The sequence below is a fragment of the Micropterus salmoides genome, unplaced genomic scaffold, assembly GCF_014851395.1.
Source record: "Micropterus salmoides isolate LMB-PRFRI ecotype aquatic unplaced genomic scaffold, ASM1485139v1 Ms_hic_scaffold_2, whole genome shotgun sequence".
NCBI lineage: Eukaryota > Metazoa > Chordata > Actinopteri > Centrarchiformes > Centrarchidae > Micropterus > Micropterus salmoides.
In genome coordinates this window covers 20,180,073-20,195,669 of record NW_024041150.1, presented here as the reverse complement: position 1 = coordinate 20,195,669, position 15,597 = coordinate 20,180,073, and the positions used below count along the sequence as shown (strand labels likewise).

Genomic DNA, 15,597 nt, shown 5'->3' with positions numbered 1-15,597 from the left:
TAACCTGTTAGATGATTAGCAATAATGAGAATAAATCATTATCTCCAGGAAGATGTCCCATCAGTTTTCATTCGTATAGCTCACGGCATGTACAAAGTGAACATTTACATGAAAACATCACATATTACTCCTAAAATCTACTGTTCACATCTGTATGAGCGTGCATTCGTCTGTGTGGTGGAGTCTGTCCACTTCTAAGTGACAAAATGTGTGGTCTGCTCTGTTCACTACTACACTGATGGACATGGAGGTAGTTCAGCCTACGGAGGGAAGAGTATGAGCAGTGGAAGAGTGGGAACTAAACTTGGAAACACTTATTTAGCAGCACTGATCTGTCAGTTTGCGTGGACTATTTATCTGTTCATCAGTCTACCTGTCTGTCTGTCTTGATTTTCTAATAGCATCTTTGTTTAATAGAACACTTCCTCAATAATATCTTCCTCCTGCTGTTCCTCCAATCTTTCTGCCTCCCCCATCACCCTTTTTATGAATACTCCTGTCTTCTTTCCCTCTCTCTCTCTCTCTCTCTCTCTCTTTCTGTACAGAGTACCCTCCCTCGTTCATTTCTCTCTCCATGTGTGGGAGGAGCTATAAATACCTCTGTTACCACCAACATGAATACAAACCTCTCTCTCCGCTCCTGCTCTCCCTCCTCCTTCCTTCTGACTCACCGTTCACTCACTCATCCTCCCCATCTCATTGTATGACTCCATCTCTCATCCTTCCATTCCTCCCTCTTTTCTCACCTTGGCGTCATCCTCTCTTCTACCTTCCTGTCTTTTCTCTACATTAACCCAAGGGTCTCGAACCGCAAAAGTCATTTTTTAATTTCACTTTTTGATCAGGTGAAATGGATGGTGGTTATGGGTTAGAAGGAAGCTTTCGTGTGAGCCTCTTGATCCTTTATGTTGAAACAATAATATCACTTTTGGCTAAAATATTCTAGCACTTCACACAAACTACTCCAGTATTTCTAAATCTCTTTGAATCCAGCCCTGTTTTAAACTCTCTTCACTTTCTTCTATGTTTAACATCAATAAAGATTATTTAAAGGCACTTCTGCCTTATTAATGTTGAATAATGACAAAGACAGAGGGCACAAGCGAGATTCCTTTGAGAAAAAATAATATTTATTGACTCTAATACTAATACTGATTTGTTTGCTGTCTGATTTCTCATCCTCAGTCTTGTTTATACTTTCTCCTTCCATCTCTCCATGTCTCAATCTCAGTCTGTTTTTGTAACAGAAGTCGGCTATGTGTAGGTAACAAACTAATGTCAACAATTTCAAGTTTCTCTCTCTCAAACTTGAGTAAGCAGCTACAGCTCTGAAGAGTGTCTGCATCTTTCATTTAATTGCTTTCTTTCCAAGAAAGAAACAGCCCCTTCTTTTACATACGTTAGCATTTGAAGGCCACTTCCTACCTAGCCAGCTAACTAGCTAGGTTGTCATGTAGCTTGGGTTATAAGTCTATGGTTATAATTCAAAGTGAAAAGCCACTGTCAGGAGGTTCACAATTCACACACCGAGACAATTACAACTCTGAGATGTGTGGTCATACTAGCCAACAATATCTTGCTAACACTGTTAAAATTTGTTCTTCACTTTAATGCTGACTAATAATTCAAGCTCAGGCAAACTAGCTGTCTGTCTCTTCCTCTTCTTCTTTGTAGAACATCAATACAAATTATTTAAAGACATTTCTGTGCTAATAGTGTTGAATAATGAAAGAAAAAGGGCACAATAGATGCCAGACAGTCTTTGAGAGAACAGCAAATATTCACTGCTTTCATTTTTAAAAAGAAAGCAAATGACTACACAGACACAGTAACTTAACTAACCTCTCCTTTATCTAGCTTATGAAGGCCACATGCTACCTACCAACGAACGTCTTAAGATAGGCTGTGATGTGAGCCTGGATTATCAGCATCAGAGTTAATTTAATGTTAAGCGTACCAGGTAGCTGGTTAATTCAGAAAAACAAACTATGAAAAGAGCTAAACGACTTAAAGTGTTTTCCTTGTGGTCACTTTAGCCAACAGCAGCTAGCTAACCATGCTAACTCTACACATTATTCTGAGGACTCTAAGCTCCCAACCAGCCTTGCTAGTTACCCTGTTCATGTATGTTTTAATCAAATAAGACTAGATTATGTAAACAAGACAAAGGTGTTATTTATCACAAAGAAAGCATGTGTTTCCCAAAATGCTGAACTACTGCATCATCTTGCATACAGTCGGACTGAGGAAAACAAACTAGATAATTTCACCAATCTTGTTTGTGCTCTTCCTCCATTTTTCTCACTCTCTTTCTTTTTCTATTACTGTCATCTTTCCATGCTTGTTCCCATTGATTTGTGTCTCTGCACAGGCAGAGAGCGAGGCATGTTTGTTTATCAGTTTGGCTTCCTGCTTGCTTTCTCTTCATTTCTGTCTTCCTCATATTTCTCCTGCTGGCCTCAGAGACAAAGCAACAAACTATACAAACCTATGAGTCATTTCTCATTTATGTCTTTAACCCCCCTCCTGTTTCGGTCGCCCCACCTTTACTCATTTCCCCCTGCCTTATAACTCATTTCTCACTCTGTCTGGCTCTGCACCTACAGTTGTGTTTACCTGATAAGAAATAGATGATAAATGAAAAATAAATGCCTATTGTTTTTGGTGTTGAGCGAATGCAGTAGTGGTTACGCTTTATCTGCATTTTCATAGTTGCTTAATTCACTGGGTTACCAGCTGTCTCATGATTAGAAGCAGCTGGCCAAGTACAGTACGTGTGTATATAAGTGTATGTGGGTGTGTCTGTTCAGTTTCAACTCCAAATACATTCAAATTCCATGATATACTACAAAGTATGCTTTCCTGCAGAATAGCAACACTTTCACTCAAAGTGTATCTGCGTGATTGTGGATACAAACCTGCCAAGGATCTCCAGAAGCTCCGCGACTCCGTTGAAGTGCTCAGTTTCATAGATGAACCTGAAGATCACATACAACACGCAGACACATATAGGGTGAAGCAACTGTTTCTAGTTTAATAAAAGAAATAGCAACTTAAAAATGGCTGCAATTCTAAAAACAGTAAAACATATTCCCTTAACGTCCTGTAAAATTAGCCACACATAAAATTCCTTAGTGATTGATCAGTATCATGGTGTACCATATCTGGAATACAACTCATTCCTCTGTGACGAAATAATGTGAGAGAGAAAGCACAGTTTAACAGTTAGGCAGATGTATGTTTATCCTCTATATCTTAGCTGTCAAAAGGCACAAACAATGATGCTGAAACCAGTTAATTGGCAGAAATATAACATGTTGCAGTATGTTGCAAAAACAACAATCCAGGCCTGCTTGGTGAAGGGAAAAAATTAAACATGATCTACATCACAGCACTGTCTGACAGCTGTATAACCAATCATTTGAGGAGATTTGTGTCACTACGCAATGATTTCACTCTCAGGATGGATGCAGGATGGCTGATTGAGTGAGTGTTATGACTGCAAATGTGTCCGTTTGTTTGCATGTGTGAGAGAATACTACATTATATTAGACAGAAGATACTACATGTAGAATTTAGTCTTACTCAAAACTTAGATGACACGTCCCTAAGAACCTGGTGCTACTTGTCACAATAGGGATGTCACTACCTGTCTCCCGTTCGACTCTGTGTTGTTGGTTATGCCCCATTCACATCATATCGCACAGACCTCTTAAAAAAACGCTCCAAATATGTAACACAATAAAAAAAAGGTTAATTTAGCATGCAACTTTTGTCAGAAAATCACAGCCCTTGGTAAGAATAAATATACATTCTGACCACTTGATTAAAGGTGGGAAAGACTTGAAAATGTTCCTGTTTTGTGCTGAAAATCATCACTATTTTTTCCAGTGACGCACCAAGCTAAAAAAAACATTACTGAGGTCACAGCTGTTCTCCCTGCTAAAGGTCTTTGTTGGGTAATGTTTGATTTATTGATGTTAAAATGCTATAAAAAGCACATTTAAATCCTGTACATTGGATCAGTGGAAGGCAGCCTGTACCTGAGGAAGATGTTGTTTATCTGTTTGCGGATGTAGGCTCGTAGGCCCAGTAGTTTTCCATAGACACGGTGCAGGATGGTCTTTAGGTACTCCCTCTCCCTGGGGTCCTCACTGTCAAACAGCTCCAGGAGCTACACACACATGATAGTTTCAGACACAAATACAGCATAATATGGTTCTTGCAAGGACCTTTTATGACTGCATTCATCCTCTAACCTCCTCACACCTACACCCAAATCCTAACCTTAAACTCATTTTAACTATTTAAAAAAATAAAACTTAAACCATACAACAGCTCATGTTTAATTTAGTTTCTTGTGAGCGCATTTCAGGGTCACAGAAAATTATTTTTACCACCCATAATATTAATATAACATTAACTATTTTTTCTCATCAATTACTTAAATTAAGCAGGATATTGAACATAAACTAGACAAGAACTTTGGAGTTTTTAAGTCAATATTTTATATGTGCCCCAACCTAGATAACAAAATTTGAGCGCACTTCAGCAGGGATATTACTTGGTCCTGCGATGGCTGCTGTTTCAGAGGAGCTTTATTTATTTATACCTTTCCATTTATCAGGATTTCAGAGACATCTTCGAGCTTTGGATTTGACAAACTGCAGCTTTCAAGGAGAGAGAGAGAGAATTACCTGCAAGACAAACTTCTGGTCGACGTAGCGTTTGGCCATGGAGGGCTGGAAGTCCGGGCTCTCCAGGAAACGCAGAAAGAACTCGTACACCAGCTAACGAAGGCACAAACAGCATGCAATTAGACGTCATTTAGTGTGTCTGCGTTTGTCTCCCGAAGGAATAATTTGACATTTTGGGTATTACCCATGCAGAGAGTTAGATGAGAAGATTAATACCATGTCTGTATGCTAACTATGTAGCAGCCAGTTAGCTTTTTATGGTGTAAAGAGTGCTCATACACAAATCAAGAATGGAAAAATGGCAGCAATAAAAAAAATTATGAACACGAACAAGACTGCTCTTCTGTTATTCTTAAAAAAAACTATGCTAAAGTAATTGTTCAAATAAGCAAACTTATTTGCTTTCATTTCAAGAGTGAGAAAATAAGATCAGTATCAATCTCTCTGTGTGTCAAAAATGAAACTGGAGTTGTAGCCTTCAGCTAGATGTGGTTAGCCTAGCTTAAAAGAGTGCCGTTTTAACACAGTTTTGGTTTTCACACATTAAACAAACGAGATAAAAACTTATTAGTGGGCTTTAGAGGTGCTGGTGGGTGGATTTTTTAACCTTTAGACACAGCCAGAATAGCTGTTTCCAGTCTTAATGCTAAGATAAGCTAACAGACTACAAACTCAGAATGAGGCTTCACATTGACAGGACAAATACGAGAGTGGTATCAATCTTCTCATCTAACTCTCGACAAGAGATTTAAGCGTATTTTTCAAAATAGCATAAATTTTTATTTTAAGCTGCTCTAGGCAACACAGCATGGTGGTTGGTCCAAAGGGCATCAACTTGTTCTGAGTTTAGGAACCTGGAACTCTTTTTGAGATCAGAAAACTTCACCTGCTCACTTTATGCTTAAGTGTATGCTTTATAACAAAAGAAACCAACTGGGGAGCGAGGGAAAAAGACTGGGCTGAGACAGTTTGGACTTCACGCTACGTGTTGACTCATCTCTTCCTGAAGGTGCAGAAGTGCACCACGCTCAAATGTCATCTGGGCATACACCACAGGTCTATTTAAGAGTTGTGACGTTCTTCTTCACTACAGCTCCATTTTGTGATTCAGGGTGATAAGACATAAGGCACAAATTGTTGCATTAAACAGCAGTTTTAACTGATCTAAAGGACCTCAGGCTCAGGTATAGTATGTTTATGTACAGATAAATGCTGAATGCTGCATTAAAACCAGCACCTGGTGGGAGATGTGTGCATTATAGCAATGTCCACCCTTCCAAATATAGTATAAAATATATAGTAAAGCCCATTTTTCATGACACATTGTGTTTCACTTTAATGACAAACAAGTACATCACAACAATTTTGGCAAAAAAGACAAAAGTGAACACATTTTGCTGAACACATCCTTTCCAAGAGAAACTTCTCCCTTTACCTCTGCAGGGGAATATGTAAATCATCAGAATATGGTCATACTTTTTCCACAGCATGAATTTTCATATGTACCTGCAGATGCGGCCATGAGGCTTCGAGTGTGGGCTCATCTTCTTCAGGGTCAAACTCTGGATTCTCGCTTGGTGGGAGAGTCCGGAAGATATTTACAGAGATCTGGAGAACCCCAAACAAGGAGGAAGGAGGGACGAGAGCAATGGGAACAGGAGGAGGAGCGTGAGGAAGAAAGTAGGAAGTGGAAAAGATGAAGATGGATGAGAGGTAAGGAGAAATGTGGATAAGGGGGATTAGAAAGAACCAAATTACACACGGTATGCTCCTGTAAATGTTGTTGATATCCTGGACATTATTTCATGATTGAGAGAAAACAGAGGGATGTAATGTTTGTATTTTTTAATAACTAGGCCTGTGAGTCTCTGATTGAAAGTTTCTTAGCTGTCCTAGTACAGTATCGTGACAGAGCAAAAGCATCCTTTGACTCATTTCAAGACTTCATCATGCTGATCTTTCAACAGGAGCAGCAAATTAGTTGTCCGGATAGATCCAGGATGAATAGTTGGTGTTATAAAACATCAAGAGTCCTGTGTTAAAAGGACAGTTGGGTGGGTTTCTCTCAACTAAATCCAGCGAATAAAAGGTTGTGTTAGGTGGGTGGCAGTGTTGCACTATTCTATCAGATGCCAGCTGTCGATTTAAAAGAAGAAGCTGTTGCATCAGGGGGAAGAATTAGGCTGTGATCGAGAAGAGCAACTAGCAAGCCATGCAACCTGACTGCTCGCTATGTCATGATTTATTCAACAAATGCATTTCTACTGGCCATTTAATGCATAAACTATATTGCACATAGCAAATGTGGTAACTCCCTAACCCTGACGCCACAATTCAGCATAGTTTTCTTTTCCATTCATTCCTCCTCTCCACACCTCTGTTTGCATGAGTATAACTTGTCACTGCAGGATTATATAGGCTCCCTTCACATGACCATGTAAACTTAACTTGGATTTAAAAAGGTGCAACCCGATTAGCCACTCATTTCTGATGCAACAACATTTCTGGAATTCTGGACAATTGAATCCTGTAAGGTTAATACACATCGTTGCTTTCTCTCGTCTTCTCTCTTCCAGTCCTCCTCTCACCTTTTAGCCTTTATCTTCATTATTTTATCATTAAGATATCTATTTTATATTCATTGCTCATCAAGATCTTTACTTTATTGACTTATTTACTGCAACTATGTTTTTGGTGAGTGTTTGCTATGCTAGCGGTGGCTAGGGACTTTAATCCGTCGGTCAGTTGGTTGGTACACCACTTATGTGCTACATGTTAGCATGCTAACATGCTGAACTAAGATGGTGCACATGGTAAACATTATACCTGCTTAACAGCATGTTCGCGTTGTCATTGAGAGCATGTTAGCATTCTGATGTTAGCATTCAGCTATAATAGGAGCACAGCCTCACAGAGCAGCTAGCATGGCCTTACATTTGTGAGAGATGAGAGAACTAAAATTCTACAACATTCCCAAGTTTGGGAACATAAGTTAACATAAGTTTACTTTCTTGGCCTCCCTTTTCTCCTACATTACATTTATTCTGCTGCACAGCACTCTCTCTCCTATACACTTAATAGCAACTTCTATTATAGAATATAAGCTTTTTTTACCTTGTGGCCACCCATTAAAGCTTTCGCCCTCTTTCCTTTGATCCTCTGTCCTATCAGCAGTTTCTCATCCTCTGGGTAAAGTGACTACGTAACATAAACTATATCCTGTTACCTTCTTTCCTCCATCCCTTTTTCCTTTCCCCCTCTATATATCCTCTGTGACCTCTGGTGTTCTGTGATGGTGTCCACACATTTTCCAACACACTCTACTTTATCTTTCTTATCCATCCCTCTCTTTCTGGCCATCTGTGCAGCCAATTGCTTCTTAGCATCCTTTGCAACCGCTCTATCTCTCCTTTCCCTACCTTGCCTTATCTATCTAACCCCCTTTTCTCATCTCCTCCACCACCTTTGATTGTAGTCTCTGGTGATTCCACCAGAGCACCTCAGCTGGATATCACAGTCTACCTTCTTACTTTTCCTCTTTCATCCATCCTTTCATCCTTCTTTTCTAGTCTATTTTCTTGCCGTGTGTGTCACAAATGATAAGGACTGATTGATGTTAAATTTTGGCATTTGGACACTTAGTATTTACTCATCTGTCTTTTATTCCTATCCTTTAATATATTCATCCACTAGTCCATTGTTTCAACCCCTAACCCCCCTCTCCTCCTCCCCTCCTACCATCTTTATTGCCTCTGGGTACAGAGGCTCTATGAGGACTCCTCTGCTAGTGGCCACGCTCTCCACCAGCTCGTTGAGTGCCGCACGTTTGATCTCCTTCCCCTTCAGGTCAGCCACGCAGTCCAGGAAATCAAACAGCACGCAGCACTGCTGCAGCTTCTTACAGAACAGGTCATGTAACTCTGCCACCGGGGCGTCTGGATGATTTAGAGGTAGGAGAAAGAGAAAGACAGCAAAGAGAAATGTTAGAAAAGGACAGTAAAAGACAAAAAAAGGCGATGCAGCTCAGCCAAATCCGATGGCTTTCCTGAAAGGCGCTTTGTGTTTGGTAGTGAATCGTTTGACAAAGTAGGAGTGTTAGAGTCTACAGAGATGTGTTCTACAGGCTAGATCTTCTCTCAAAGGTAATGAGGGAAAGAGAGCAAACTATTACTCTACAAACACATTTGTACACACCCACACAGGGCTTGCCTCCATAGACACACACGTCCACACACACCTTCCTCCAGAGGGCTGTGTTGTATCTCAGTCCTATTACCTGTCAGATTCATTTTCCAGACCTGTTCGTCACAATGAAACAACCTGCTGCCGGCCGTCAGATTAAAACCTTGTACGTCCAAAAAACACCACTTTTCAAAAGGTGTAGAGAAAGTGGCTGATACCCATGGATTACTGAACACATTAAATTGATTCCACGGGCCTGAGGGGGTGTGAAACTTACCAGCTCAGCCTATAAAGCATCATGCAAATTGTTTTTTGTTTTGTTTTTTTTTTGGGGGGGGGGGGGGGGGGGGGGTAGAAAAAAAGAAGCAAATGCCAAAGTACAGAGTTACAAGCTTTGACAGCAGCTAAATGGGAATGCTTGGTTCTGAATAACAAGATGATGGATGGACTCAATAACTAAATGTAGTGAAATATCCCAATTTTAGATTCCTATAGAAATGAGATGTTCTGAACAATATAATATGCTGGTCTATATTGAGATAAATGGTAAAACGCACATAAAATATAAGGGGGATTTCCTGCAGAATGCAGCAGACAGTATATTCATAACATGATATATGTTTGTCATAATTGCTATGACAATTAAGAGTAGGTGAGCTGGAAAGACATCACAGACAGATCACCTTCTTTGATTATATGTTTAAAACTCTGAATCATTTTCCAGCTGTATGCTGTGTATGCACAGTATGTATAGTACATGACCTTGATAGCCTAGACTAGACCTGACTGGGCAATCTGTGTTGGGTTAAACTCAATGGCGGAGTAAAGAAGTTGTCAGTGGCCACCACAAACTGCAGCTGGGCCACCACACAGCACAATTTGAATCACTCTTTTCTTTTAACCTTGTCCTTTTCCCAGGATTGTGGAGACTAAACTAAACACATGCACAATATCATAATAGTGTATATTGGTGGGTTCTGCAATTCCAAGTTGCTTTTCTACTATAAGCTGTCATTTCCTTTCTTTCAAATGGGGATATTTGTTACAAATATGTCTGCCAATTAGATTTTTAATATTATATGCCCCCATTTTGCTAACATGCTCACAATGACAATGCAAACATGCTGATGTCCGTGAACATCCATGCTCTATGAAATGTTAAGGGACCACCAAAGTGATTAAAATTCATCCTGAGGGGTGCATGAATGCGTGTATCATATTTCATGGAATTCATCCAAAGAGGTGGATCGACCAACAGAGCAACATTGCCATCCCTAGGGCCATACTCCAAGCATGTCTAAAAAGAGGAAGCCCTTAAAGTATAATTCGTAAAACTATACTTGCAAGCGTGGTGCTTACTGAACTGTCGCTGTTGCCTGAGCAAATAAATAAAAGAGTGGGTGACCAAAAATAGTGACTACTAAGCTTAGAGCGCCATGACAAAAAGAAAAAAAATTGTAGAACAAGACACCGACCTCCGTGCCACCCCAAAGAGATTAGTGATCTCAGGCTTGCCCCTATATAGGTTCCCCTTAAGTACTGGTTACTCTGTGTACTTACAGTCATGAACAAATAATCTCCCTCTGTCAGAAAAAACAATACAGCTTTACCAAAAGCTGAATAGCTTGGAAGCAGTCTAGACTAGCTGTGCGGTTGGAGAGAGGATGATCAAAAGGTCTCACGCACACACACACACACACATACACAGCGGGAGCAGATTAGATTTAACCCTGCTTAACCACGAGGTGAGAAACACAGGAACGGTAAGGGGGGCAGACTGGAGCTCTTCCAGCCCCTGACCCCCTCACCTCATGTGGGCGCACCAGGACCATCTGCTCCCTTTGGCACAGAGCTGCACAACAATAGACGAGGGCTGCCCTTTACTTGATGTGTCAAGGCACAAGACACACACTCTTTTGAGACCATTGACAGTGGCCTTTTATTCTATCAATTATGACCAACCATGCTTCACATACTTTATATGGTGATCTGACAGAGTATCCATTCACCAGCAGATTTGTTTAAACTCTGATACATACCGAAACACCCAAGTTGCTGTTTGATAAAGTCCCAGGCTGGTGGTATGGAAACACCTAAAAAACTTAAATGCAAGATTATGATCCTAATTTTATGATTTGCAACTTCATTATTAGGGGCTAGATTTATTTCTCTGAGCTGTTCCTTGTTATATATGCAAACAAATGTGTGTTGTTTTTGTATAAACTGTCAGAATACCTGGAAACGCAGTCTGCTTCTTGTTTTTTGTCCTTCCTTTTTGCCCATTTTGCATCTAGTGTTGACATCTATGAGCCTGCCCATTGAGCTGTACCGAGCAACCAAATTGTTCTTGAATTGCAGCCATTTCTCAGTGACTGGACAAACATGTGACAGCCAAGTTCACACAATTTTCGGACTATTTGTGATGGGAAAACAAGTGTGAAAGGTTTAAGAGGTTGAAATAGTTCTTCTGACTTTGCTTTGAGAACAAATGTGAGTCTGAATCTGTAAGGTGAACACAAACCCCCTCTGTATTTGTGGTTTTTTGCTGGTTTGTGAGAATTGTAGCTTCAGTCTTTTCATCCTCCTGACCCTTCATCACTCATAAAACTTCTAGAGTACGATCCTTTCCTATATTTCCCCATACCTCAGTTTTCCTTTCCCTTCCTAATCTGCATCTTTCTATCTCTTCGTCATACTCTCCTGATTTGTCTTTGCCCCCCCTCTTCTCCCTCCCTCCTGTTCTCCCTCTGTAGAGACTGTGAAGGTGAAATCTAATCCATTTTTAATGGAGAGTAATTGTATGAAGATGCGACGTGGTGGGACTGGGGAAAAAAAGAACAGGAGCAAGGTGAAAAGACGAAGGGAAAGAAAAAGCATGTACTGTATGTGTGTTTGGGAGAGTGAGATAAGAGGTGAGAAAAAGAGAGGGAAGATGAAAGGAACGAAGACACTTGGCGGGTCATGTGAGAGCAAGTGTGGGAGAGAGTGAAAGGAAAAGAAAATGAAAGAGCAAAAAAGAAAGGAAAAGTATATGACAGGCACAGACAGATCCACAGTACATATTTTAAGCAAATGGGCTGAAGCTGTTTTTCTGTGTCGTTGTTCGCTAAAGGTTTATATCAGGTCTATCATCACGTCATGTTCAGGTAGAAAAGATTTCCGAAGACACAAACTCACACAGTGAGGCAGTGTAAAAACCAAACTTAGGCAATACTCAGTGAAGCTCATTTTAGTTTTCGTCATGGCTGTGCTATTATTAGTTCAACACAGGTCGCTCCAGAACCATTCATTGAAAGCAGCTTTTAATATAATGTCAGCGCAGTGATTAGAATAATACGATGTTAATCACAGCAAGAGTCATTTATGACTCACTATTTTCATGTTTTCCATGTTTCTAACAATCCAATTTAGCATTTTGAATGAGTAACAAGCCTAGCTGTGACTATAACATCCAAAATGCAACATTTAATGCATGTAGTTTAATTTTTCTTCCTAATTTATTTCATCTTTATTAACTCAGACAGTCCCTTGAGATTAAAACTCATATTGTAAACATGGCACACCATTACCAAAGGTACATTACCACAATTATAAACGCATGTTCAAACAGTCAGTAAGAACAACAGGCATATAATGTAGCCACACAATAATTTACCTTTTTTTTCTTCATTATCGGAAAAGTTTACAGGTCTGCGTTTTTCTTTTAAAGGTTACATTAATCAATATTTCTATATTAGCAATGGATCCTTTGACTGTTTGTAATGTGAAAGAGATCACTCTTAACAACAAACTCAAAGGGAATTATCACCAGACTCTGAAGTTTTCCTCATCTCTAAACGGAGGGTTTTAACTTGATTTGAACGCGCCACTTTACTGTTTTGGTTCACGCTCAAAGCTCCCATCAATCACGTTTCAAGATGCAGACAGCTAAAAACAGACGCCACCTGCCTAGCACCAAAGAGCAGAGTAAAGCAAAGTAAGCAACTAGCTGGTGAACATGGTGGGGCATTTGGCAGCCAAAGTGCCAGAAATTTCCCTCAGTAAAATAAAACAGGGCTAAAAGGAGAGTAAGTATTTGACTTATTGCCAGGAAGACAGAAACAACCAGATGAATACTAATGTTGCTCTGAGTCTGCTGGATGTTTTTTTACACATTTGGAAAACCAACTTTAGAAAGTGATCACATGTCAGTGTCGTGTTTACAGCTTGTACCACTGCCCCTAAAAGGCCCACATATAATTAGCACTGCTTTAAAATGACTGTAACCCCTGAATTGTATGTGTAACAGTTAACTAAGTACACTGCACTTCATCGTAAGTTTTACAGTGGAAGCCGTTTATAGAGGAGGTTAAATTTGTTTTTTGTCTAGACGGAAGGCATAAAAGAGTTCATAGCTTTCAGCAGACGCCCATCCTGCATGTCAACTCATGTTTATTTGTAAAGTCAAATATTAATGTACATAAAATGTCTCATTGGGTTTTACACATGCACATCATCAACATTTCCTAACCTAGCCTTGTAGCTGTCTAAGCAGCGAGTGAAAAATTCTTTGGTGCGTGAGAAAAATAATGTGAGAAACCTCTGGAGAGGCAACTCAATCAGAGATTCCCTCTCCACGGATGGCTGGGGGTGCAATTGAAGCCGTCGGTGGTAAAAAAGCAATAACCAAAAATGAAGAGAAAGTTAACAAAAATACACAGTCCAATTCATACTGTAACAAGACCAAAAAAAAGTCCAATAGCACATCTTCACATTGTTCCAAGTCCAAAGGGACGCAGGTGAAGACAGGTCACATACTGTATGCGGTCTAGAAAGCTACCGGATCACTTTTTCAGATACTGAGGAGTGCTGTCAGATACTGAGGAGTGCTGTGATCATATTATTGGCAATTAAATAAGGAAACATTAAACTGCGAGACATTTAGCGGAGTCTAATCTCCACTAGCATGAACTGATTCAGGTCAGCAGCCTGCTCTTCTTTTAAAAATGTCAAATAAATGGATTCAATATGAATCCCTTTATAATACACACTTAAAGATGATTAAAATGCCTCAGTAGAAACCCAAAGGAGGAAGACATCTGTTTAGCATATACAAGACAAAGAAGCTCTGAGACACAGCGTGCATTTACACTGAAAATGCTGTGGGCTGATTCAACCTCTCCCTTTTTCTTAGCTTCATCTCCAGCCATCCATCCATCCATCGTCAACCGCTTAACCATGCATACAGGGTCGCGGAGCTTCATCTCCAAATTGTGTTTAAGAAAACTGTTTCAAAATACCACTTATGAGGAAGAGGAAAAGCACACTAAAAAAGACAAAAGGCACCCACTCAGGCCCAAGCCCATTTGTCCCTATTGAAGACGTAAACCTTTAAGAACTGGTCACACATATAAAGCTGCTGGGGGGGGTTTTCCAAGCGTCCCTAATATAGCTGGGCACTGTGTTATTTAGGAAACTTTACTCAAACAGGAGTAAATAAGTATATCTTAGGGACTGTTTTCAGTGGAGGAGTGGTGGGACAGTAAACTAGAGTGCCCATCGTAAAGTAATGTAATTAGAATGAAGGAGCATGTCACCCAGTGAAACAGTTGCTCAATGATGTGTTTGTAGTGAAAAAAATACTTTGGGTCTGTTCACTGGATCTGTTGACAATAAGAAAAATATGGAATATCTCCAGACTCATCCTGTAAATACAGAGATGAGGAAGATGAAGAAAAAACGACGACCTGAAACACGGCGAGGGAAAAGACAGCATGTGACGTAGAAAAGATGGTGTTAGCTAGAGAAAGGAGTGAGGGGTGGATGGATTTGGTAAAAGGAGCAGTAACATGTGAGACTGAGCAGTGCCAAGCACCCTGCAATGGCATCAAAACACAAACACACGCATAAACAGCTGCACAAACCTAAATATAGTCCTGCTGGAGAGAGAGAGAGAGACACCGAGAGAGGAGAGGAGGAAGAATCAGCAGGGAGGAGAGGGGAGCGGTGCAGGGTTAAAAGATGACATCATCTCCTTGGTCTTCCTGCTTCTCTCTCATCTTTCCATCACAAGGTACCTCCCTTCTTTTCCTCCCTTGCTCCCTCTCTCCCTACCTCTTCCATCTTTCCCTCCACCCATCAATCTCTCCAAGGCTTTTTCTCTCTCTTAAATGAGCGAGTACAGCTCTAGTCTTTAAATAACAGTTATTCTGTTTGGGGCTGAGTGTATCTGTGCGTGTATCTGTGCGTGTGTGTGTGTGTGTGTGTGTGTGTGTGTGTGTGTGTGTGTGTGTGTGTGTGTGTGTGTCACAGAAAGAGAGGACAGCTTCTGTTTTAGCTACCATCCAAGCCGCCTCTGCACCTCTGTCATTAAGCGCACACACATCCACTCATGCTCAATGCACAGACCCAGTGACGCAGAGAGGAAGAGGGGATGGGCAGGGAGGGGAAAGGGGAGAAAGAGACCGAAGAGGATAGAGGCAGATAAAGAAGGAAAGCAATAGAAAGACAGTTATAAATAGTAGAAGGGAGCTACAGCAGCTATCAAAGTCAGGGCAGTATAAATATCACCTTAAGGGGTTTAAGTGACGCGCTTTAAGTTCATCTCCGAATAATCTAATCCTCTAATCCTAATGTGAATAACACATCTACTACTTCACAAACTGCACAGGAAACATGCACAATAAACTATCTATTATCCTGCTTCTGAACAGCCTGATTAGAAAGGGAAAATGAGAAG

The 15,597-nt window shown here is 40.4% G+C and overlaps 1 protein-coding gene across 1 annotated transcript in view; it reads right to left on the bottom strand.

The window, feature by feature from the left end:
* Positions 1-15,597, bottom strand: part of ppp2r5b (protein phosphatase 2, regulatory subunit B', beta) — a 45,220-nt gene that overhangs the window by 13,144 nt on the left and 16,479 nt on the right. Inside the window, exons 2-6 of the mRNA XM_038730636.1 lie at positions 8,436-8,632; positions 6,204-6,305; positions 4,698-4,790; positions 4,044-4,174; positions 2,919-2,978 (exon numbers count right to left, since the gene is read on the bottom strand). Coding sequence (XP_038586564.1) covers positions 2,919-2,978; positions 4,044-4,174; positions 4,698-4,790; positions 6,204-6,305; positions 8,436-8,632 — 583 coding nt within the window. The remainder of the gene's footprint in view (positions 1-2,918; positions 2,979-4,043; positions 4,175-4,697; positions 4,791-6,203; positions 6,306-8,435; positions 8,633-15,597) is intronic.